The sequence below is a fragment of the Marmota monax genome, unplaced genomic scaffold (assembly GCF_021218885.2).
Source record: "Marmota monax isolate L192 unplaced genomic scaffold, Marmota_monax_Labrador192_F-V1.1 WCK01_AAM20220418_F8-fsc00031, whole genome shotgun sequence".
In the NCBI taxonomy this organism is placed as follows: domain Eukaryota; kingdom Metazoa; phylum Chordata; class Mammalia; order Rodentia; family Sciuridae; genus Marmota; species Marmota monax.
Window position 1 is genome coordinate 3325943 of NW_026695197.1, and position 23532 is coordinate 3349474.

The 23532-nt window shown below is 40.4% G+C and overlaps 1 protein-coding gene across 1 annotated transcript in view; it reads right to left on the reverse strand.

Annotated features, from left to right (window-relative positions):
• The window catches only part of B4galt6 (beta-1,4-galactosyltransferase 6), a 57435-nt gene extending 36130 nt beyond the window's left edge, over positions 1–21305 (reverse strand). The window contains exons 1-2 of the mRNA XM_046428440.2: positions 20676–21305; positions 5154–5270 (exon numbers count right to left, since the gene is read on the reverse strand). Coding sequence (XP_046284396.1) covers positions 5154–5270; positions 20676–20790 — 232 coding nt within the window. The 5' untranslated portion in view covers positions 20791–21305. The remainder of the gene's footprint in view (positions 1–5153; positions 5271–20675) is intronic.
• Positions 21306–23532: the final 2227 nt, after the last annotated feature.

Here is a 23532-nt window from a genome sequence, read left to right on the forward strand (position 1 = left end):
AGAAAAAAAAAAAAAAACCAAAAAATAAAAGATGATAAACTTAGATGATTCTTTCAGAAGCCACAAATCCAAATAGTTCCAAAAAGAAGGCGGGGTGGGGAACAGGAAGGCAAATAATCAAAGAAATAATAGAGGAATATTCTGTAGAATCAAAGGACGAGAGGTTCCATACTGATAGGCCCATCGTACCCAGAGAGAGAAGAAAAACAAAGCTCCAAGATGTTCCTTGTAAAATTTCATGATCAGGAAAAAAAAAAAAAATCCTACAAGTCTGCAGAAAGAAAAAAACTCATCTACATCTAGTAACTGTGATCAGAGAAAACAATGACATGGGAATATGAAATCCTCTTAAGTGTGGTCAATTCATGTTCCTAAACTGCTCAGGAAAAAAAAAAAAAAAAACCAGTAAGAGATGCATAGATAGCAAATGGGGGTGGAGGCGGGGGGACAAGTATCATTAGTAAAAATAAAAAGATCCACAAAAGCATGTCTACTACTTCACTTAAGAAAACAAACTACCTTTAATTACATACATATGTCTTACTTCCATAACAGAAACAGTCACAATTGATAATAAAGAAACAGCAAAATAAGGGTGGGAGTGTAGCCCAATGTAGAGGGTATGCATGTTTAACATGCTCAGAGCAGGGGGTTCAATCTAGGAGGGAGGGAGGAACAGCAGAACAGAAGGAAGATATGCACAGAGTAAGTTGTTAAAAATCAAAAGTCGCTCTCTTGGAGGATTAGGACTCAGGAAGAGTGTGACAGGAGACTGCTGTTTCTGTTTGATCCTGACTGGGTAATCTATAATCCCAGCAATTTGGTAGGCCGAAGCAGGAGCATCCCAAGTTCAAGGCCAGCCTCAGCCAGTTAGTGAATCCCTGTCTCAAAATTAAAAATTAAAAAGGGCTGGGGATGTAGCTCAATGACAAACAGTACCAAAAAATAAAATATATGTGTGTGTACTACTTAAAATTTAAGTGATTTATATAATTTGCTTTTCAATATGAATACATGAATGGTTAAAACAATAACTACAGAACAGAAAGTTCCTCTGCACAAGTTACATAGCTCTCGCACTCACAAGCTCTCTTATACTCAGACACAAAGTTCATTTACAGATTTTATTTTTGTATATGCCACCAGAACAGATGGACTAGCTACATAAATATGATGCTTTTCCTTAATCTTTTCAGTCAATTTTTCTTAAGCACCTAGTATATAATACACATTTATAGCAGCTGGAAATGGAGGTTAAATAATGTTGTCCCTAGGGTCACTGCCTTTTTCTATTTCAAAAACTCATTTTCTTATAATGCTAAGGCAGAAAAGTATTAACATTCTCCTGTATCCTCAAATGATTTATTAATGTTGTATACGAACTTTAAATCAGAATACTTACTCTGCATAATTTACTAATTTTTGTCATTAATACTGGGGCCCCTCTTCTTATCCACATACTATAATTCCATAGGCCTACATCCAACTCAATGAAATTTCAAGCTCTCTAGACATTTCCACAAAACAAACTGTTAAAGTCACTCCCTCTGGGGAGTGTGGTGACAAGAAAACCAGAGAGAATTGTTTCACTTAGTTTATTCTAATGCTAGAATAACTGAATCTTCATAAAAGAATACATTCATAAATAATTTTTTTTTTAAAAAAGACATGCAACATTATCTTCATTTGCTTTCAATACAGTACTAGAGCTAAACATGTTATTTAGCCACATCATTATAAATGATCATAAGGGCTGTAACACTTACAGATATGTCTCCACAATCCTGAGCACTCTGTCCAGTGGTATTTACCTCATTCCAATGTATGATAATATATAACTCTATCCACTACCCGGGTCCTTTGTCTGTATACCTCTTTTAATTGAAATTCAATTGTCTTTGATTTCTACCATCCAATAAAGTTGTAGGGCACAACAGGAACATGCTGCAAATAAACCCTTTATAACTGATAATAAAGCCAATGATGATTTAAGCTCTTGGAGATTATACTGTAATAAACCCATAAAAATCATGATTCCTACACAAGTGGTTAGGTGAGCCATGTCCATCAAATATAACCACTGCTTTCAAAATAGGTGACAGTTTTAAAAGGTTATGCATGCCAGAAGCACTTGAGGTCCACCACAATGCTGTTAAGAGGCAGACATTTCCTCTTTCTTCCCATCCAGAACCACACCCAAAGAAAAAGGAAACAAAATGAAAACCTCTGGACAGGTCCCCTACTCCACTCTCACTGGACCTTATCACTTAACAGAAAAGAAGAACGGGACCAAAGGACACCTCCTAAATGGCTTTATTTCTTCTAAAAAGCCCACCTTAAAAGGGTGGCAGAAACCCCTTGAGTTCTCTTCTGTTCATCACCAACTTACCCTATCAGGCAGGACATGCCCGAGGGTCTCCACGCATATATCCACTAAGAAAGCATACAAGGTTACCTCTAACCAACCCACCAACCATGACACAGCATGACCCCATCACCTACTTCAGTAATTATTCAATGAGTAAATCTTGTTTTCTTAATTTGACTGGCTCTGCAGGCATCATTAAAGTATGACATGATTTCTGCACAAAAATACATACCTATTTACATCTGATGCCACATAAAGTCACGTAGGGTGTTTAAAACTTCTTTTTGAAATCGAATGTACTCATAAATGTAACAAGCTATGTACCCTTTATTATTAAAATTTAAATGAGCCACCATGTATTATTAGTCAATTCTCCTCTAGGGCTCAATTAAGCCCTTTGTACACCTTATCGGCCATTATCTCCTTTTTGCAAAATTTTATATGTATTTGTCTGTGCAGAAATAATAACTGCATTGTAAATAACTATATTTTCATATCTCCAAGCCTAGAGAAAGCTGTGTGTAAAGGGAGAATGTTTTTCCTAATCTGTGTCTTCCACATCGAGTTGAGTATACAAACTATACTAACTGTTCGATAAATGCTAGCCAATGAACCTGGCAGGGCCTCAGGACTGACTACTTTAACTCCTCTCTCCTTAGGTAAAACCCTGATTTCATTCTAGCACCAGTGTTCCCAGCTCCATGACTTCATTTCCCAGTGTACTTATATGTGCCCATGCGATTAAGTTCTGGCCGGAGAAATGTATGAAGAAATACTGTGTGGGACTTCTGGGAAGGCTCCTTAAAAGGGGGTACCCAATTTGTTCTTCTTCCTTTCATTCCTCCTTCCTATTGAGTCAAGTACAAATACAAAGAAGGGAGCCCCAGCAGCCACCGCAGGCTGGGAGTTCACTGCGATGCTATGTGGCAGAGCAGAAGACGAAAAGCATGTGATGACTTATGAAGAAATCTCCATAACAGCCACAGATGACCAACTTCCAGACTTCTACATGAGAACAAAAAGGCTTTGTAGCTAAGCCATCACCTCCAGGCATCTGTTAGAACCAAATCCATTCCTGTCTCCTAAGGACAGTTTTCCCATTAGTAAAAAAAAACCATATGAAAGGTTTTCAAAGGTTCATAAAACTAAGCAAACGTCAATCAAAGTATGCACTGGTTGTTTTGTCATTATTGAAACTGTAAGTGAGAGGAAGAATGGATTTCTTTTTTTTTTTTCTTTCTCGAGTACTGCTAAAGGAAAATTTGCCTTGCTCAGGTAATTATTTCTCCTAATTGAACTCAACGTCCACACATAACTTATTCATATCTCAGGAAAAAACTATAATATACACACTTTTAATATTCATACAAATACAGTAACCTTAACTTAATATTTCTTTTCAGTTTAACAGACTTGTAGCAAACACTTTCACACTAGGTGCAGTGGCACATGCCTATAATCCCAGTGACTCAGGAAGCCGAGGCCCTAAACAACTTAATCAAACCCTATCTCAAAATAAAAAATAAAAAAAGGGCTGGGGATGTGGCTCAGTGGTTAAGTACCCTTGGGTTCAATTCCTGGTATCAAAATAAAAAACAAACATCTTTTAAATATCTCCTAAAATTGACCTACTATTCAGTAGGCCTACTGCATCAATGCAGAAAACCGTTAATGAGATTTTTACTGTACTGTACTATTAAAATGTCCACATGTTGAGAGTCTTGCTAAAAGAAATGAAGGCTAAAAAATTAAAGGAAAACAAAGAGTGTTTTGATTAGTAGCGTCAAAAACAAATTAGGCAAATGACTAGAATGGATTTTGTAAAAGTATGTGTGATGTTAAATTGCAAACTGGTATGCAATTGGTAGTCTTGCATTTTTTAGCAGGATCTAAAACTACTATATGCCTTAATGTACTTTTAAGAAACAACATTTATGGCTGGGAGGTAGACATTCTATTGAGAGGAGGAAACAGAGACAGTAGAACAGTAATTGTAGGTCTATAGTGACCCGCAACCATTGACACACATTAATTAAATCTTTATTTTCAACCATTTAAAATGTTGTAGAGCATACAACAACTGACAATCAATCCCATGGATCCCTTTAAAGCAGAACCTACAATACTTGTGAGACACTGTGGGAAGACCTCTTCCACAGTAGAAAACCCATTCACACCACATTCATATTCACAGCACCAAATCATTATTAGTTTAGCCTATTAAATCTTAACTTTTTGTGACTCTAATGCAGATTCTACTTCCAGATAACATTTTGAAAAGAGCAACTACTGATTTCCAATTTTATAAAACTTCTCTTCTAGCCCCTGGAAAAGGTCATAAAATTAAGAATATCCTATAATGTAAAACAACTAAGTATGGGGCCAAAGTAGTTGGAAAAACATTTTAGAAATAAGAATAGGTATAAACAGTAGCAAGGCTCATTGAGATGAATAAATTATTCTTTGTGGTTAATTTAAATACAATAGATGAACTGAAAAAGCAGAAGCTGTTCTGTATAGTTTATGTTTGCAGGAGTGAACTTTTAAGTATCTTTACACCAAATCTCATCACCCTTGAAACCACAGCTTTATATATCCTAAAATATGGAACAGACCTCATTTGCACAATAAATTAACCTACCAGTGCACTTAGTAGGAGAAGTCTTCATCTCTAACAGGGAGTCACTGGGAGGCAAAATTAGAGTTTCAAAGATCTGGTCAAATGCTCTATGCCTATAAGGGTAAGAAGCAGAAGCCAAGCAAAGCTGAGAGGAAGTTGTCTTACCTGTGCCATTGAGGGTGGCGTTTTTATTTGTGTACAGCCTGATCATATGTCCTATTGTTTTCACATTTTCTCTCAACATTATACCTCGAGCTTGTACCATAAAGAGGTATGTGTTGGCTACAATAAAAAAAGGAGGGGGGATGTCATTAATATGATAAGCTTATTTAATAATATTCAGAATTAGCCAATAAACAAAGATTGACTCCATTATCATGCCCAAAGGGAAAAAGAAATGTAAAATGACTGTTGTCTACTTTTTAAAGGTACAAAAACAGATTTATTAAAAATGAAAAAATTAAACGGCAATATCCATCTACCAAATAGACTAAATGAACAAACTGAAATACCACAACAAACTCTTTATCAAAATTATTTTCTACTATTAAATGTACAAAGTTATTTCAAAATGTTACCTTGTTTTAAATTCCCAAACCAAGTCATAAAACTTTCTTTTTCTAATTCTACATTAATTCCCTCAAACCAAAAATTCAACAAATATAAGGATTCTTTACTTAATGATGAATATACCACAAATCATAACATTCAGTATACATGAAGATCTTGCAATGGATCCTGTATATTTTTCATGCGTTTGGGAGAGAAGGCTGTTCTAGACTCAATATCTATTTTGGTAATTTCTGTCCAAGAGTTAATTACTTCCCTTTCCATCACAAATATACCTACCACGATCGTGAAAATGATGAGATTAAAAAAAATAATGTACATTTTTTATGATTTGTAACCTTAGTTCTTTGTAAAAAGTGCTTTAAAAACAGGCCCTTAGTTTCCTCCTGGGGAGAAATGGGTAACTATAAACCCAGGGAACAATAAACCCAGATCCTCTGCTGGTCCACATTCTGCTACTTTAGTACCTGCCTGGGACACTCACTGGAGCCCAGTTTCCTCACTTTACAGACGCAGCCCTGCACCAGGTGCCCTCCAAAGCCTCTTCCACTCTCAATTCTGGAGTCACAAAGCCAGGGAGTCAGAACTCCACTCAAGACAAGAGGCAGAAGCTCATCTCTGGGCAAAATCAAGACTTAACAAGGGTCACTTAGCGATTCTTCCAATGTTAAGAGAAGTTGTCACTGAGCACAGTAATGACACTCTTCAGAAAATGAATGCTGAATGAAAAAGCTAAGAAGCTCAACTAACTTTCTGGGCTCTGCTCTACTCTCTCCAGGTGGCAGGGAGATGAGAAAAACATGACATTTACTACCTCTCTTCCCATTTTTATGTAAATGTGAACTTGTCCAACTACAAACAACACAGCAACACCGCGTGAAATAAAATGAGCAGAGAAGCAGAGTGATTTTTTTCTTTCACCTACAACCCATAAAGGATAAGTAGAAACATCCAGGTTTTACATAAGCTTTACCGCAATCATTTTTTAAGAGTACATCTACCCACTTACTAGAAAGCAGTCCTATAATCAGATTTCACTTGTTTAGAGTTGATTTTATTATACTAGGCTATAAATATCACAAAATTTTATGATATTTTTCCACTTGAATGGACATCAAAAAAAAAGAGAAAGAGAAATAAGAAAACTAAAATAACAACCATTCAAAAATGTACAAAAACTTTCGATTAAAAAAAATCAAACTAACATTAATAATTCTACCTAAACCAGGATCTAAAAGTTCAACTGAACGAGGTGGGGAAGGGGATCAAACAGATCATGAACAACAATTGGTTGACAGCACCTGGACTTTTTTTTTTTTTTGTATGTGTGTGGTGCTAGGGATTGAACCCAAGGCCTTGTGCACGTGAGGCATCCCCAACCCTGAATTTTTTTTTTTTTACTCAAAACTGCATATGACATTTGTTACCAGTGATATAAATACCTTATATCTGTCCTACATCAAACCATACAAAGGCCACCACAGAGTAGCAGAACTGAGCCAAGGATGAAAAAACAAACTTCCAGAAACGATACTGGCCTAAGCAAGGAATGCTACTGAGAACATCTGTGCATTACTGTGTGTCTTGTAAACATAATTTTACAACATTATACAGCTGGAGAGGTGCAGGGAGGTCAGGCCACAGCTATGCGGACAACCAGGGCACAGCAGAATGGAGTAAAGGTAGAAGATTCCCTGTTGGTCCAACAGGGGGGGCAGTGGGGGGTACAAAAGCAGAAACACCCTGAATGGAGGACAAACTGCGGACATGTCACGCGGATGCGGGACAATGGAGGGCATAGGATTCTAAAGAGAAGGAAATGAATTTGCATTTACTGAGTACCAACTTTGGTCAGGACTTGAGCTAAAGACTGTAACTAAATATATGTAAATATACACATAATTATATTTCATTTAGTTCTTGTAACTGCCTGTAGCAGGGTGAATGGGAGTCTCCAAAAGGATAGTCCACATCCTAATTCCCAGAACCTGCGAATGTTACCACATTTGGATAAAAGTCCTAGCAGATGTATTCCAGTTAAGGATTTTGAGATGAAGAGATCATTCTGGATTATCTGGGTGAGCCCTAAATCCGAGGCAATTGCTCTTACAAGAGAAAGGGAGAAGAGGATTTTTCACACACAAAGAAAGGCACATGCACATGAAAGCAAAGTTAAGACAGAGTAGAACACTGCGATGTGGCCACACCCATGCAAGCAGACCAGCATGTGACCCTAGAAAAGGCAAGACAGTTCACTCCAAGAGCTGCCTGAGTAAACGTCCTACCAGCCTTCATTTCAGACTTCCAGCCTCCACAACTGTGAGAAAGTAAACTTGGACTGTTTTAAGCCACTCTCCGTGTGGCAAGGAGCTTAGCAGTCCTGGGAAACTGATATACCATCCTTTGATAGATATGATGAAAAGAAAAAACTCAAAAATAAGTTACACAAGTAGAATCAGAAACTCAGGATTTAAGCACAGATCTGAATGGGGGGAGGGGAGGGAGTGAGCTAGAAGAAGCAAAGGTTCAAAGTCACAAAGGACATGGAAAGACAAGGAGAAAGAGAAACCTGTAATGTAAAAAGTCATGAGGGAAGTGAAAATATGAGGAATAAATCAGACTTCAATTAACATGAGCAGGAGAAAGCCAGAAGAGACATTTAAAAGTTATAGGCGAGGGCAGGGGATGTGGCTCAGCGGTAGAGTGCATGTCTAGCATGCATGAGGCACTGGGTTCGATCCTCAGCACCACATAAAAATAAAAAATAAAGTTATTGTGTTCACCTAAAACTAAATAAATATTTTTTTTAAAAAGTTATAGGAGAGAAACAGAGTTGCCAGTTTAACTACTGAACATATAAATAAGTAACATTTAAAAAAGCAAAATACCTTGTGTCTTTACCCCTTACTATTTCCTACAGACATCAACAATCTTCTTCATATGGTTCATATGCTGAAAAGTTATCTTCTTTCTACATTCAGGGGCATGTTCAATAAATCCCCAGACATTACTCATCCATGTTGGTAAAGGAGAAGATATTACCTCTACTGATAGTGGTATAAGCCCCAGGATTAGACCAGACTAAATATGAAATGCTGTTTATACTTTGCCTAGGACTAAGGTATTGCTTAGATTAAAAAAAAAAAAAAAAAAACTTTGACATTGTTCCAGGCTATTAAACAATCAACTCCTTTTATGTCAAAGTACTATTTAAACAGAGACTATCTGACCATTGTCATTCCAATACAAGTCAGGTTTTGACTCAAGATCATCTGTTGTACAATTACCAGCCTATACTGTCCTCCTCTCCACCTTGCAAAGAAGTCATGAGCTGTGTTCAGAGTTCTATTATATCAGGCAGATAATAATGATGATCACAAACAATACAGATCTATTTCAAATCTTAGCCAACAGCTCAAACTTTGCTGCTGTAGACACTAAAAATTAGACAACAGGTCTCTATCCCTTCATTTTGCAGTTGACAGTCTTAAATTGTCTGAAGATTATCTGCGCTTAAATACTGATCATGGTTAAATATTCTCATATAAAAATGGATTGTGCCAATGGCCTTACATTACAGATGCTGAGGCTGGAGAGGTGTTTACCCAATAGATAGTTATTGAATGTCTACTATTTACCAAGAAGAGATAGGAAGTAAGGGGTCCTGTGGATTCCTGCCGAAACAGCCAAGATCCTAAGAGGCACATACTGCCTAAAACATCAGAAGTTCCTTTGCAACAGATCATGAGTTCGGCCTACTCTGTACATAGTTGATAATTCAAAAAGTAGACCCAGAATCCAGTGGTTTGAAAACACTCAAGATACCTATGAGTCCTTCTGTTGATTCACTGTGGTACTCATATAAAATAATGTGCGGCTTCTTTAAAGTTTTATGGGAGCCCAAGAGAGTTAATGAACCACGTTGGGAAAAAAAAAACACAATCAGGAGGAAATGAGGGAATCAGAGAAGGAAACGTGTAGGCAATTAAACAGATTTTAAAGATCTAATCAGGAAACCCAACCACATTACAGACCGAAAAAAACAAACCATAAGTAAACATGCCTAGGAAACATTATAAAATTATTCAAAATCAGTAGTTTCAGAGTATAGAAGATGAATGTGAAACAAATCTCCCTACCCACTTGGGAATTCTATTGATATAAGAAAATAGAAAAAAAATAAAGTGAGAACTATTTCAATTATGTTTTACAACTATCCCCAATCTCCTGGTGTTTTCATGATTATAAAACGCCTTTTAGAATTTCACCCTACTTAGTCACGAAAGAAAAACAAGAAGCAGAGAAGGGGATGCTGGACAGGAAATTAACTTCAAAGATTTCCAAATCCAGAGCCCATTTTTGAGTCAGTAAACAAGGTGCCTTGTAAGACTCTACCTCAGTCTCCAGATTCAAAAGAAAAGTCCAATTTCTCTTCTGTGACTCAAACTTGAAACTGCATTCTAATTAGAAATTGTAATTTTCTTTTTTCTTTTTTTTTTTTTTTGGTTTTTTTTTTTTTTTTTCCTTTCTTGAGACCCAGTCTCACTATGCTGTCCCAGCCTGGAGTGGCCTGGACTGAAGAGATCCTCCTGGTTCAGCCTCCCAAGCAGCTGGGACTATAAGTATGCCCCACCACCAGATTGACTTAATAATTATCAAAAGACCATATATGTAACATGATTTCAGTAAACTCACACTAACATTAGCAAACCTCAAATACATAAAAAGGTTTAAAAACAAGACAGACTACTTTAATCATGATATGTTATAGTAACAAACTTGATACAGTTATATAGCAAAAACTCTCATAAAGATACTATAAAAAGAATTTTCTAGCCAAATACTGGGAAATGTTATGTCGAAATTACTTCCACTGGGTAACCTGTAATGCTGTACACTTTGAGAACTTTATTAATCGTTTCAAATGAATTACAACCTATCTTTCTAATAATTATAAACACTAGATAACACATTTAGAATCAACCTATAACAAACCCCTACTCACTGTAGTCTCATAAAGGAGTACAAGATTCTAGCTATCTTAAGCAATTTATCTGTCCATTTCTCTTCTGGAAGAAAAAAAATCCTCACCATGATTTATAGCTACTCCTATCTTAGAACAACTTAGCCTGGTTTTCAAAATGTAAGATTCACTCTATAAAAGACCAAAGGGCATTATGATGATCAATTGAGAAAAGTAAACCTAGCTAGCACTTAATTTCCCCACCACCACCACCATTTGGGGTGTTTTTCAGAAACATAGTTCCAAGACTGAAGAATTACCTGAGACACATTCAAAAGTAAATCAGAATTGCACTCAGAATCTCTGGTGGAATTCCTGGGAAATAAGGTTATTAAAGCAGACCACCCTAACTATGGCTTAAGCACATTAATATTTGAAAAACCACTGTTCATAGTAATTCTCTAAACATGATTAATAACATTTGTAATAAGCCAAACAGGAATTTTTCCTTCCATATTAGTTAAACTTATGCATCCTCCTTTGCACAGCTTTCTGAGGCATGCACAATTCATTCAGACCCTGGAGAGTCCATCTGCATTCTTAATCAACATACAACAACAAGGATTTGTTGAAGACAAAAACTTTTACTAACTCAACTAATTAACCTACAAAACAAAGATCCCAGCAAAAGGTCCTATTTGTTACACTCCCAGAGAAAGGGGGAAAAAAAGGTGAATTAATAAATTTAAAATTTAACATTACTAAGTTTACCTTCCTAAATATTTTACTGGGCCACAAAGCCAAAAAACATGACTACTGACAAGCGAACTCCCATTTCAACTAACCAGGGTTTTGTTGTAGCTTACACCAAACTCTGACAACTTTTTTCTATGACCAAAAGCATGTATGCCCACGGGAATGTGACCATGAAATATAACACACTGAGTGGTCCCAAAAGTACAATTTATATCTAGAAAAGAGTAAAACTGGGATGCTCCCTTTCACTCCCTAGTGAGACAAGAAATTAGGTAAAAATACCCAGTTACAAGTAGAGGAAATGCTTAGTTTTCGAAAGGCATGTTAATAGCATTGTAAGTACCTTCAGAAACGTCTGCTTTCAACCTTCAACTGACCTGATCTCCAATTTAAATCACATTTATTACTTGAAAAATTATTCTCTTTATTATCCTGACAAAGGTCAGAAATGGAAGGAAAGGGTCTTTTAAATATTAAATCACAGCACTGTCCACAATTTAAAAATAACAGGAGGGGGCAAGCAGAGAAAGGAAAAGAGAGGAAGGAATCCACAGGACAGACTGCTCTGCTCGAATGGGCCAACTGCCAGCTCAGGCACTGGTGACAAAAGCCAGGCTGGTCCAAGGCGCCAGGACAAAACTGTAAACACTCAGAGCCTGAGGAACACCCAGATGCAACCTAGGAGCCAAGGAGTCTCCTAGGACTCTGCCCTTGGACTTCCCACCCACCTCCACAGTTTTGGCCCAACACAAACAGGAAATGCAGGCTTGAAAGGAAAGAGGAGTCCAAGAAGGCCCGTGTGGGTGGAGAAAGGACAGGTGTCTGGGAGGCCACGGGTGCATGGAGTGAAGGGCACATGGTCAACACAGCACAGAGATGAAGCCATGTTGGTGATCTGTCCTGTCTCAAGCAAAGCATCCTCACCAGCCCTAACGGGTGGTCACTTACCCTCACTTGAAAACATGCAGGGACAGGTGGACTCATAAGGCCTGTTATTACACTGATTTCAGGTCCGTTAGTAATTAGTGTGCATGTCCGTGTTTCTTAACAATAATCCTAAAAGCAGTAATACTCCTGAGGCCACGTAAGGAAAGTTTCATCTGTATGGTTATCCCTTCAAATGGGGTTCATATTTTCTCCAAATGTTCAAGTTTCCAGAGCAGAATATGTCAGTTCTTTCAACTCAGGAACAGGGGAATCCAGAATACTAAAGTGTACATTTCAGCTCTTCCACCAAGCTGGGTGAGACTTTGGGCAAGTACCCAGAGAGTCTGTTTTTTCTTCTTTCTTCACACAAAGGCTAGCCCTACTGGCTATGGCACTTTCCATACAAAGCGCTGGCTACCTGTGGGGTTTTGCTCCTGGGGCTTCTCTATCTACAACTCTGGCACCAGAAACACCAATGCCTCTGTGTCCAGGATTCTCATGGCCTTGGACCTTGCAGAGAGAAGCAAAAACAGGGATTGTGATGAGGAACGTAGTCGTCACAGCTGGAACCACCAGAGCATGAAGCCTAAAAGTACTAGTGCCCCGAGAAACCTTGTAGCACATCCTATGATAAACAGGCTTCTGCCAGGATGATTATGTTAAAAATGAATCAGAACCAAGATTTCTGGGACCTGGGAAAGATGCTCATTAAAGCATACCACCTCAAATAAGGCTTGGATGGGTAGGAAATTAACCACCATATATAACACTGCCTCAAAAGGAAAATAAATGCATTTTCTTCCCAACCAAATTCCAAACGGCGTTTGGAATCCTGTTATGTTGTAAAGATGAGGTGTCCCCTCCAAAGTTCCTGCACTGATACAGGAATGTTCCGAGGTGAAATGATTGTACTGTGAGAGCTGTAACCTAATCAGTCCATCCTATTTTGAATGAATTGGGTGAATGAACTGCAGGCTGCTGGGGCACTGATGGAGCTGGTGGGTCACTTGGGGCATACCCGGGGAAGGGTTCATCTTCCCTGTGGTCCCTTCCCGGCTTTCCTCTCTGCTTCCTGGTCAGCCATGAACGCAGCAGCACTTCTTCACCATGGCTTTTGGCCATAACATCCTGCCTCATCTTGGGCTAAAATGCAATGAACTCAGCTAACCACAGACTAAACTTCTGGAACCATAACCAAAATAAGGTTTCCCTCCTCGGGTATTTTGGTCCCAGTAACAAAAAGTTGACTACCACGAATACTTATCATATACAAAGACTACAAAGCTAGGTTAGGAGTTTCCCTTTTAAAAGTATCCACAGATGTGGCTATTCTTCTCTTTAGCAAACAAGAAAAGGGAGAAATGATAGACGCTGCTGCAGATAAACATATTACTACTTCTTTCTGCCACAATGCTTACTAGATCTCATATTATTCATAAAAGACTAAGGTGCTAAACGGTATTTAGCAGTGCCAGATTCCAATGAGTCAATAAATTTTCCTAATTTCCCCCAAGACCATAGGATTTGGATTAATTTACACTGACACTACAGAGCTGGGTTACAAGCGTTACTCAAGAACAGTAATCTGAATGTGGAAGGCCATCTCTAAAAGGGCCTCCAGTCCCCTTGAGTGTGGACTGGATCCTTTGTTTTTGTGGTGCTGGGGAATCAAACCCAGGGCTTTGCACATGCTAGGTAAGGGCTCTAACACTGAGTTACCTCCCCAGCCCCGACTCCTTTCTCACAAGACAAGAGAATAAAAAAAGGTAGCAGCATCTCCTGGGATACCTCTATACTACACTTGGGCCTTCTTCATATTCTGATTTAGCGCCTATGATTCCATGTTGAAGAGTAAGTAACTTAGTGAGTCACTTCCACTTGCAGGAGTGAGTTTATTACTCAGGTGTGTTGGGGGAGAAACAGATAATGTCACCCACCCATGGACTAAAGACACTCCAATCTCTCTTCTGGGCTCCACGCCCATACTTCCATCTGCCTACCTACTGACACAATCCTTCCTGGATGTCCCACAGGCACCCCAACTCAATCTCTCTAAAATCAAAACAGCCCCATCAAAACATGTCTTTCTACACTCCCGCATACTAGTTACCTGGTTGTCTAAGTTAGAATCTGAGCATTATCTTGAAGACACTTCCTTTTCTTCAACTGCACTATTCACATACTTAGTTCCTCCTGGTGCAACTATCAAGTCTGATCCAGATCGAACCTTCTATTGCTTGACCAACTGCAATAACTTCTCATCTGCTGTTCCTGTTCCTGGTTCTGTCCTCTATACCCCATCTTTCACTAGAACTATTACTCTGAAATAGAGATTGCATTATTTCCCTTTTTAAAACCAGCATGGGATGTGAGGCCAGTAGGGAGGCCCAGAGAATAAATAAGACCAACACCATGGCCTAAAGCAGAAGAACCCATGAAAGAGCCACGCAGGTCAGAGCATCTGGTGAGGAAAAACCCAAAGAGCTTTTGCAATGCAACACAGACTAAAATAGCTCAAATTAATCTCCAGGATATACAAAGAACTAAAAAAAACTTAACACCAAAAAACAACAACAACAACAAAAAAAAAAAAAAAACACAACTAACTCAATCAATAAATATAGGCAAAGGAACTGAACAGGCACTCACAGAAGAAACATAAATAGTCCACAAATACATTTTTTTAAAAAAATGTTCAACAACTCTAGCAATTAGAGAAATGAAAATTAAAACTACACTGAGATTCCATCTCACTCCAGTCAGAATGACAATTATCAAGAATACAAGTAGCAGCCAGGCGAGGTGGCACACGCATGTAATTGGGAGGCTGAGGCAGAAGGATCAAGAGTCCAAAGCCAGCCTCAGCAATTTAGCAAGTCAGTAAGACCCTCTCTCTAAATAAAATACAAAATAAGGCTGGGGATGTGGTTCAGTGGTCGAGTACCCCTGAGTTCAATCCCCAGTACCCCCCAAAAAAATACAAGTTAACAATAAATGTTTCCCCACATAAATGAGGGGGTAAATGTTCACTCATATACTGCTAGTAGAGCTGCAAATTGGTGCAAACACTCTAGAAAGCAGTATGAAGATTCCTCAGAAAACTTGGAATGGAACCACCATTTGACCCCCAGTATAAATCCAAAGAACTTAAATAAGCATACTACAGTGACACGGCCACATTATTGTTTATAGCAGCTCAATTCGCAATAGCTAAGCAATAAAACCAACCTAGGTGCCCTCAACAGATGAATGGATAAAGAAAATATACACAATGGAATATTATTCACCCCATAAAGAAGAATGAAATTATGGCATTTGCTGATAAATGGATGGAACTGAAAACTATCATGTTAAATGAAATAAGCCAATTCCGAAAAACCAAAGGCTGAGTATTCTCTCTGATATGTGGATACTAACACATAATAAGGGGAGGAGCGTTGGGAAGAATAGAAGTTCACTGGATTACACAAGGAGAATGAAAGGGAAGGGAGGAGGAAGGGAACAGGAAAGACAGTAGAACAAACCGGACATAACTTTCCTCATATATGCTCATAGATGAATACACAACCAGTGAAACTCCACATCACGTACAACCACAAGAATGAGATCCTAAGTTATACTCCATGGATGTATAATATGTCAAAATATACCCTACTGTCTTATACAAAACAAAACAAATAAAAATAATAAAACAGGTTAAGAACAGAGAGAGCCAGGCTAGTCTAGCCAGAGCCAGGAGGCTAAAGGGATATGATAAGAAACATGCAGGGCAAACAGCAACTTTCTGAGAAACCCAAAGAAAAGCTCAATCAAAATGACAGGTGAGGGTTGAAGGTGTAGTTTTTTGACATATAACACCTGTCCAGCAATGCAAGAGGCCCTGGATTTGATCCCCAGCACTGAAAGGGGAAAAGAAAAATAAAAAGGTCAAGGGGGCTTTGAGCAAGGACCTGACTAAGCCACCTCTCCCAGAATACATATGCCTGCACCCTACCACCCAAGACCACCAACTCCACCACTCCCAGTAGGATACAAACCCCATGGTGGCCCAAATAACCCAACACTTGGTCAGGTAATTCCTCAAAATGGCCCACAGGAATTCAGACCAAAGTGGCCCAATTAGATTCCACCACTACCCAAAATACCAAACAGCCTCTCACTAGTCTAGGAAAGGTCTGGGATGCTAGTGAGTCAAATGGACTATGAAATTCCCACTCCCAGGGAGATTATTCAGTCTTCCCCTTGATACTGCCTCACTGATTACAGGCCCACTGATTTCTTTCTTAATAATAGACAGCTTAGATAAAGCTGTGTGAGCCCAGAAACCTTTCCCAATCTGACCCATCTACCACCCCACACCCTGAGTTGTAGCCAGATGGAACTATATAGTACTCCCACTTTCTGGAAGCTTACTCATGCTGTTCACTCTGACCAGAAACCCTTTGCTCAGTCTGGAAAAATCCTAGTGATGGCCCACTCCAACCACTAGCTGAAATACTTAACCAGTGCTCACTCTCCACCACATGCTTTCCAAGGACTTGCTGCAGCTCCTTCCCCAGGCTCATCCTCATTGATGACTGCTTCTGCCATCTATCTTTGGTACCTCAATGTCTAGCTTCTCTCAGGTGCTCCATTTGTATTTGTTGAATGAATTTTTTAAGCTAGTTCATCTTCTCCTCTGATATGACAGCAGGGAAATAACTGGATTATGTTGGAAGTTATACTAGAAATAGCTTCCTATTAAGTGAAATGCTAGTCTCAATCCCACCAAGTAAAAACCTTGGAGGGAAACTGTACTCATCTCTTTGCAATCAGGCACAAAGGCCAACATAGGATGAAAAACAATTCATGGCTCCTACCTCTCCTGGGTAGTCTAGGGCAGTGTGTTCATGGACTTCCTATGGGGTGGCCAGGGGGAGGGTGCTTGTATCTCCCTTAAGTTACCCTTAGCACTAGAGTTAAAGACTATCCCTGTGTTTCCTGAATGAATCAGAAATGTCAGGGGAAAAAAACAATGAGCTTCAAGTTCTACAGAACTCATTGTACATTAAGACCCAAATAGCCCAGAAAATGCTAAGCAACATCGACAATCAGTGGAAACTAAACAGAGTATGCTGTCTGCAACCAGCACACTACAATCAGGTAGTGTATCAGCTCACAATGGAGAGAAGAGAGGAGACAGGAACACAGGCAAAGGAGATCAAAGAAGAGTAACTAAAATGAAAAGCCCTGTCTGAGAAGGGCACCTGGCAAACACAGATGTTGACATAATGTAACTGACACCTACCAAGCAGGTTGATGTGGTAGGATTAACAAGGACGGCTTAACAGAAAAGATTTGAAACATTTATTTAAAACCAATAAAGAGTCCTTCAACATATATCTCAGTCTTAAGAAAATTTAGCCCCCAAGAGGCAATTCAAGCTAAAATATGATGCATTTCATGAAGAAATTTCTATAGGTCTAATGAAAACGCTAAGAAATCCAGGACAGAATGGGAAGCACAGGTAAAGCACTTCTGCTGCCTAACAAAGTACTATGGCTGTCTCAACCCAAAGCATGTCTGCAGAGAATGGATTGTCGCACTGTGAACTCAACTAGCCACATTTTTCATGGGACATCATGTTTACTTGTGGGAACAACAGACACACCATGGTTAGACTTGCGTGTCTGACCTATATTTCCTCAAATATGAAGAAACGGATCCTGACACTTAAAAAAAAAGACAACATTTGTTGCCAATGATAAGAAGTTGAACATTCAAGCAAAATATCTGAATTTTGCAAAACTGTTTCCCAATACTTAAAAGACATACAGATAAGTAGGAAGGTTTTATGGGTTTTGGTGGGGGAAGGGGGTTGCTTTGCTTTTTTGTTTTTGTTTGTTGCTAGATGGCACAGGATTTTGAACCAGAGTCAATTTACAAATTTATGGTATTTTATAAGCTTGGTTAAGTTACTTTTCTTACTAGCTTTAATGGGTTTTTGTTGTTTTTTAAATAAAATTCAAGACAGTATTTAAATTATGTCAACCTAATTGCTTGCAAGAAAACTGCCCAAATTTTTATGATGTTAATATGATTGTTCTATGGAAACATTAAGCACTCATATATAAAAGATATATTAGTATTTCACATCAATTGAATTTTAAGAATCTGCAGATAGTATATTAACACACCAACCAAAAAATTAAAAACAAAAGGATGACATCAAATAAAAGTTGGAATTCTGATTTCCTTTGGTTAACTTTTCTTCCCCCACTCGCCACCCCCTCTGATGAACGTTCTGAACCCAAGGGTGCTTTACCACTGAGCCACATCTCAAGTCCTTTTTATTTTGAGACAGAGTCTTGCTAAGTTGCTCAGTCTCATCAAATTGCTGAGGCTGGCCTCGAACTTGAAATCCTGCCTCATCCTCCTGGGGATCACAGGCATGGGCCACCACACCTAGTTCTTTAGTTAACTTTTTGAGTAATATGACTTTAACAAGTTGAACACAAAGTAACAAGTTAAATACAAAGTAAGAACATTGTTATCTAAGAGCAAACCAAAAGGGGAAAAAAAAAAAAAAAAACCCTTCTCCAAAATCAAAGTTAAATGTCTAGTAAAATAACATCCCACTGGGATGTCCAAATTCTAAGAAGTTACATGAGAAAGTAAAAGGAAAAAAAAAAAAAAGCCATCGAATTAGGAATTAACGTATAGACTTCCAAAATGGCAAAAATAAATAAATAACAAACCTTAAGGAAAGTCTTTACTGAACATGTTGGATAACATCAAGCCAACTGCGTGATACGAAAGATTGACATCTACCAAACTAGCCAATATGATAAGATGAATAGGGGCTTCTTAATAGAAGAGATTTGAAACTTAATATTTGGGACCAATAAAGGGTATTCCTACACACACATATTTCAGCCATAAGAGAGTTTGGCTCCAAGATGTAATTCAGGCTAAATTATGAACTACTGTCAGTATTATAGGCTTCAAGGGGGTGTTGTTTGCTGTTGCTATTGTACAAAGAAACTGCATCTATGGAAAATAATATTAAAATATCCATGCTTCTACAAACTCTACCCTAAAACTTCTATTTTGAGATACATCAAAGTGTCAGCAACTTATCTTCTCAAGCATCATCATCTGAGTGTATTTTTTTTTTTTTTTTTTTTTGGTACTAGGGATTAACCCAGAGGTGCTTTACCACTAAGCTCTATCCCCAGTGTTTTTTGTTTTTTTATGTTGAGACGGGTCTCAGTAAATTGCTTAAGGCCTCGCTAAGTTGCTGAGGCTGGCCTGGAACTTGTGATCCCCTAGCCTGGGCCTCCCATGTCACTGGGATTACAGGCCTGCACCACCTCACCTGGTTCTGAGTGTATATTTCTTACTTCAATCTAAAACCTTAATAAAGAAAAAGTCACATAGTGATTTTTCTTTAAGAAGTCAAACAGTCTGGATGAGGCTTGCTTCTTCCTTCTCCCAAACAATTCATAACAATATCTATTACACCCATCTCAAAATTCTGCAGGTGTTTTCACTCTATAATAGTATCACATTTTTAACCAACTTAGTGTCTAACGAAAAATGGTAGGAGATGCACACTGTTACTAACAGTTTAACATTAAAAACACAATAACCAAGGAAAATTCAGAAAAGTTTTGAAAATAACGATGTATTTTCATATCCATGTGAAATTCTTATTATTCATTCATTAGAATAATTCCAGGTTGGTGGTTTACCAACAAAAGTGGGGATGAGGAATTAGGAAATTTAAGAAAGAAGCCAATTCTGTATTTCAGACCAAAGGCCTAAAGTGCTAAACAGAAGTTTAAAATTTTAAACTACAAATTGCCTTACATAATTATTTTAATCACTATTTTATCTTCGAAGTCATCCTAACAGGTAGCTGAGGCAACCTGCCCTTGAAAAGCAGATCCACGCATACCAAATAATGGAGCACTGTTTTTTACAAGACAAGTCAGACCCTAAAAATTCCTGAAGTATAACACAAATGTTCATTGACCCCATTCTAAAAAAGTGACCTAGAACACTAGAATAGGTACACTCTTGACCTCGATCACATTCCCTGCTGCCGGTTTCTCCATTATAATTTTACAACCAGTTATTATATCTGAGGATGTTTGAATAAAACTACCATCCAGCTTAGGATTTGATATTAAATGGATAAAGCGGGTTATGAATACTTCAGAACACGTCCAGAGCATCCTGGGCCATCACACCTACACCTACTATGTCCATTTAATGCAATGCTTTAAGTTATTTAAACGTACATTAACAAAATTCACGTAGCAAAGCCATGCCTGCAGGCAGTTTGACACGTCTGAAATAACAGTGCAAATAAAATGCTTTCTGGGGGCCCCGTTTACACAGCCTCCAAATCCCACAAGTAACATCCTTAACGTTCGGCATTTTCTCGGTTGTGACTGTGGGAGGTGCGGGTGTGTCTCGGTACTTACCGATGCCCGGAGCCACATAGATGAAGTAAAGACAAGACGAGGACAGGGAGAAGAAGAAGATGAAGGCGAGGAGGGAGCGATTGGAGACCCGCATCATTCGCCTGAGCACAGACATCTTCCTCTTCCCAGCCTGCAGCTCGGGCTGCGCTCTCAGGCCGGATTCGGGGCCACCGTCCAGGCCCTAAACTTCCATGAATGTGCTATGAACCCCGAGAATACCGACGGTTCCGTGCAGAGAGGCTCTGGGAATAGGGCCCGAGCGGGAAGGAGAAAAGGGGATGAAGCGCACGGAATGAATGGGAGGCCGAGGAGCCGGGGAGGAGAGGCGCGGGAGGACTAAGGGGAAAGGTGGAGGAAGAGGAGAGTCCGGGTGGGGGTCCCGAGACCAGAGAACCTGGAGAGGCGGAGGAAGGGCGAGGACGCGCGTTCCCTCCGCCAGGCAGCGGCGGGAGGAGGGGCTGCAGGTGGGGAGAGGCGCAGGCTGCGCGCCGCGGCGCCCTGCGGAGAGCGGCAGTTAACTGCAGCACACCGGGGTTGCCCGCGGCTCCAGGTATCCGCCCAGGACCGAGCCCAGAACTCAGGGTCCCGCCGCCCGCGATCGCTCGGCGGGCCTGCGCCTCCTTCTCCGGGCCGCGGCGTCTCCTGCCTGCGCCGGGCTAGCGTGGGCGCCGGGGCCGCAGCCTGCTCACGCGACGCGCTAGGGCCCGCGGGGGCCCTGGGGGCCGAAGAGCTGGGCGCTCGCCGGCGCGCAACCTCCACCTCATGCCGCGCCGGACCCCGGCACCCTGCGGCCGCCGCGGGAGCCAAGCGCAGGCCAGGGCGGCGTCCCGGCCAGCGGCGAGCACGCTCCGGCTCTGGTTCCAGCCGCTGCCAGCTGCCCGTCCGGCCGCAAGGGCGGCAAAGGCAGAGGCATTACCGCCGCCGGCAGGGGTGAGGCGCCCCCGCCGGCGCCGCCCCCGGGACACCAGGCAAAGATCGGCTCCGGAGAAGCGCGTGGCGAGCCGAGGTGGGGAGCGCGAAGAGAAGGAGGCCGCAAGCCGTCGGAGCCGCTTCTGGGCCGGAGAAGGGGGTGGACCTGGAAAGGCGGGGGCGCCTCGGAGGAAAATCCGGACTGGCAGGCGCGCCCGGAGACCCCCGCAGGCTCCGCCCGCTCGCTCCGAACTCGGCAGGCGGCGCTACGCCGGGACCCGAGGAAACCTGGAGCCCCCGCCCTCCCCTCGCCAGAAACACCGCGCGTCCTCATTGGCCCGCGCCGCACAACGCCGTGCTACCCCCTCCGCGCCGCGGGACCCGGGCTCCCGTCGCCTCCTGCGTCACCGCCGCCCCCGCCGCCTGGGGACCCTGCGCTCCCCTCGCCGCACTGGGCTAAGGAACGCATCGCCTCCTGGCCTGCGTTCCACTTTAGGAATCGATCATGAAGGATGATATACCTGGCGAGGAAGGGCATCTCGAGAAGGGATGTCATTTCCTCCCCCAAATACTCGGAGAAAAAGATGTATTTTCTACCTGGATTAATAATTCCGCCCTCACCCCCATCCCGTCCTTCCTATAGAAACACTGTCGGAGTGCGGTATGTGCTTTATGTTAGGACTTGCCTTCACTTCTAAAGGTGGACACTGGGGTAGTCCCCCTGTAGCTTTGTGCACTCTGTAGGCCCCTGAGCACAGCCGCCCATCCAGCTTCAATGGACAAGCTGTTCGGTGCTTTAATGGACCTTCTAGGCCATGGGCTACCCTTCTTCAAATGTTCCTTCCTGCTAGATAATTTAGTCCTTAGCTGTATCACTTTTTTTTTTTCCAACAAATGTGTGCAGGCATAATTTACTTTCTCAGTAATAAAAATAGAACACCATTAATTATGACAACCTAATGTTTTAACCAGCTATTTAAGAGTATGGAGACTCGCTCTAGTGGACTAAAAATAATAAAAGAAATGTATTGTGTAACAAATTTAGAACAAAGCTTCAGCCATTATTTGCTCGGTATTCTCAGATTGAATTATCCCTCGATCGCCAGCAAATTTGGTACCTTCTTACCAAGATTATCTTAGATAGTCTCAGTGCTATGCAAGTTGAAGCCTGAACCACCTGGGCTTATAAAGCCTGGCCTTTTATTAACTGTAAGCTTCTACCCTCCTTGAGACTCTCTTAGTCCTCAAACAGTGGGTGTAATACCCACTTTGTAAGGCTGTGCGATTAAGTGGGATAACTTAAAATACTAAGCATAGTATCTGGCACAGAAAAGATTCCCTTACATCCCATTAGTTCCCTGGATGGACTCATCAAGTTCAAACTCATTTTCAATATTTTTCCTTTTGGAGTACTTTAACAGTTACTCAAGCTAATTTGATATTTAATGTGAAATGTAACATTTTTAGATGTTACATTTAAGGGGAGTTGAAATGCAAAGTGGAGCAACATATTAAATAAAACACTTGGAAAAAACTAAGCAAAATAAATTTGAATGATGAGGAAGCAAAAATTGTGGTATTGACTTCCCCTTGACATTTCATCTCTCTTTATTTACACCAGTTCAACTGATAGTTTACAAAGTTAATTCCACCAAATCATTAGTTTAGATAGGGCTCTATACCCTTTCTTACCTACCAATGGACCATTGATCCTAGGCAAGGTTGGCTTTTTAAGATAAGTTTACAACTAAGAGGAAGGTAATATCATAGAAATTGAGGGTTAATCTTGTAAGAAATGTGAAGGCTACATCTGATGTGCCTGGCTGCATAGATGACTGCCATTGGTATCTCTTCTCATTTCAACCTCATTCCTTGTGATTTGTCTTGTTAGCCAGGGCACTGCAGACTTGTTAAAACTGGTTCTCCTCTGAAATAAAGCAGGACTTCT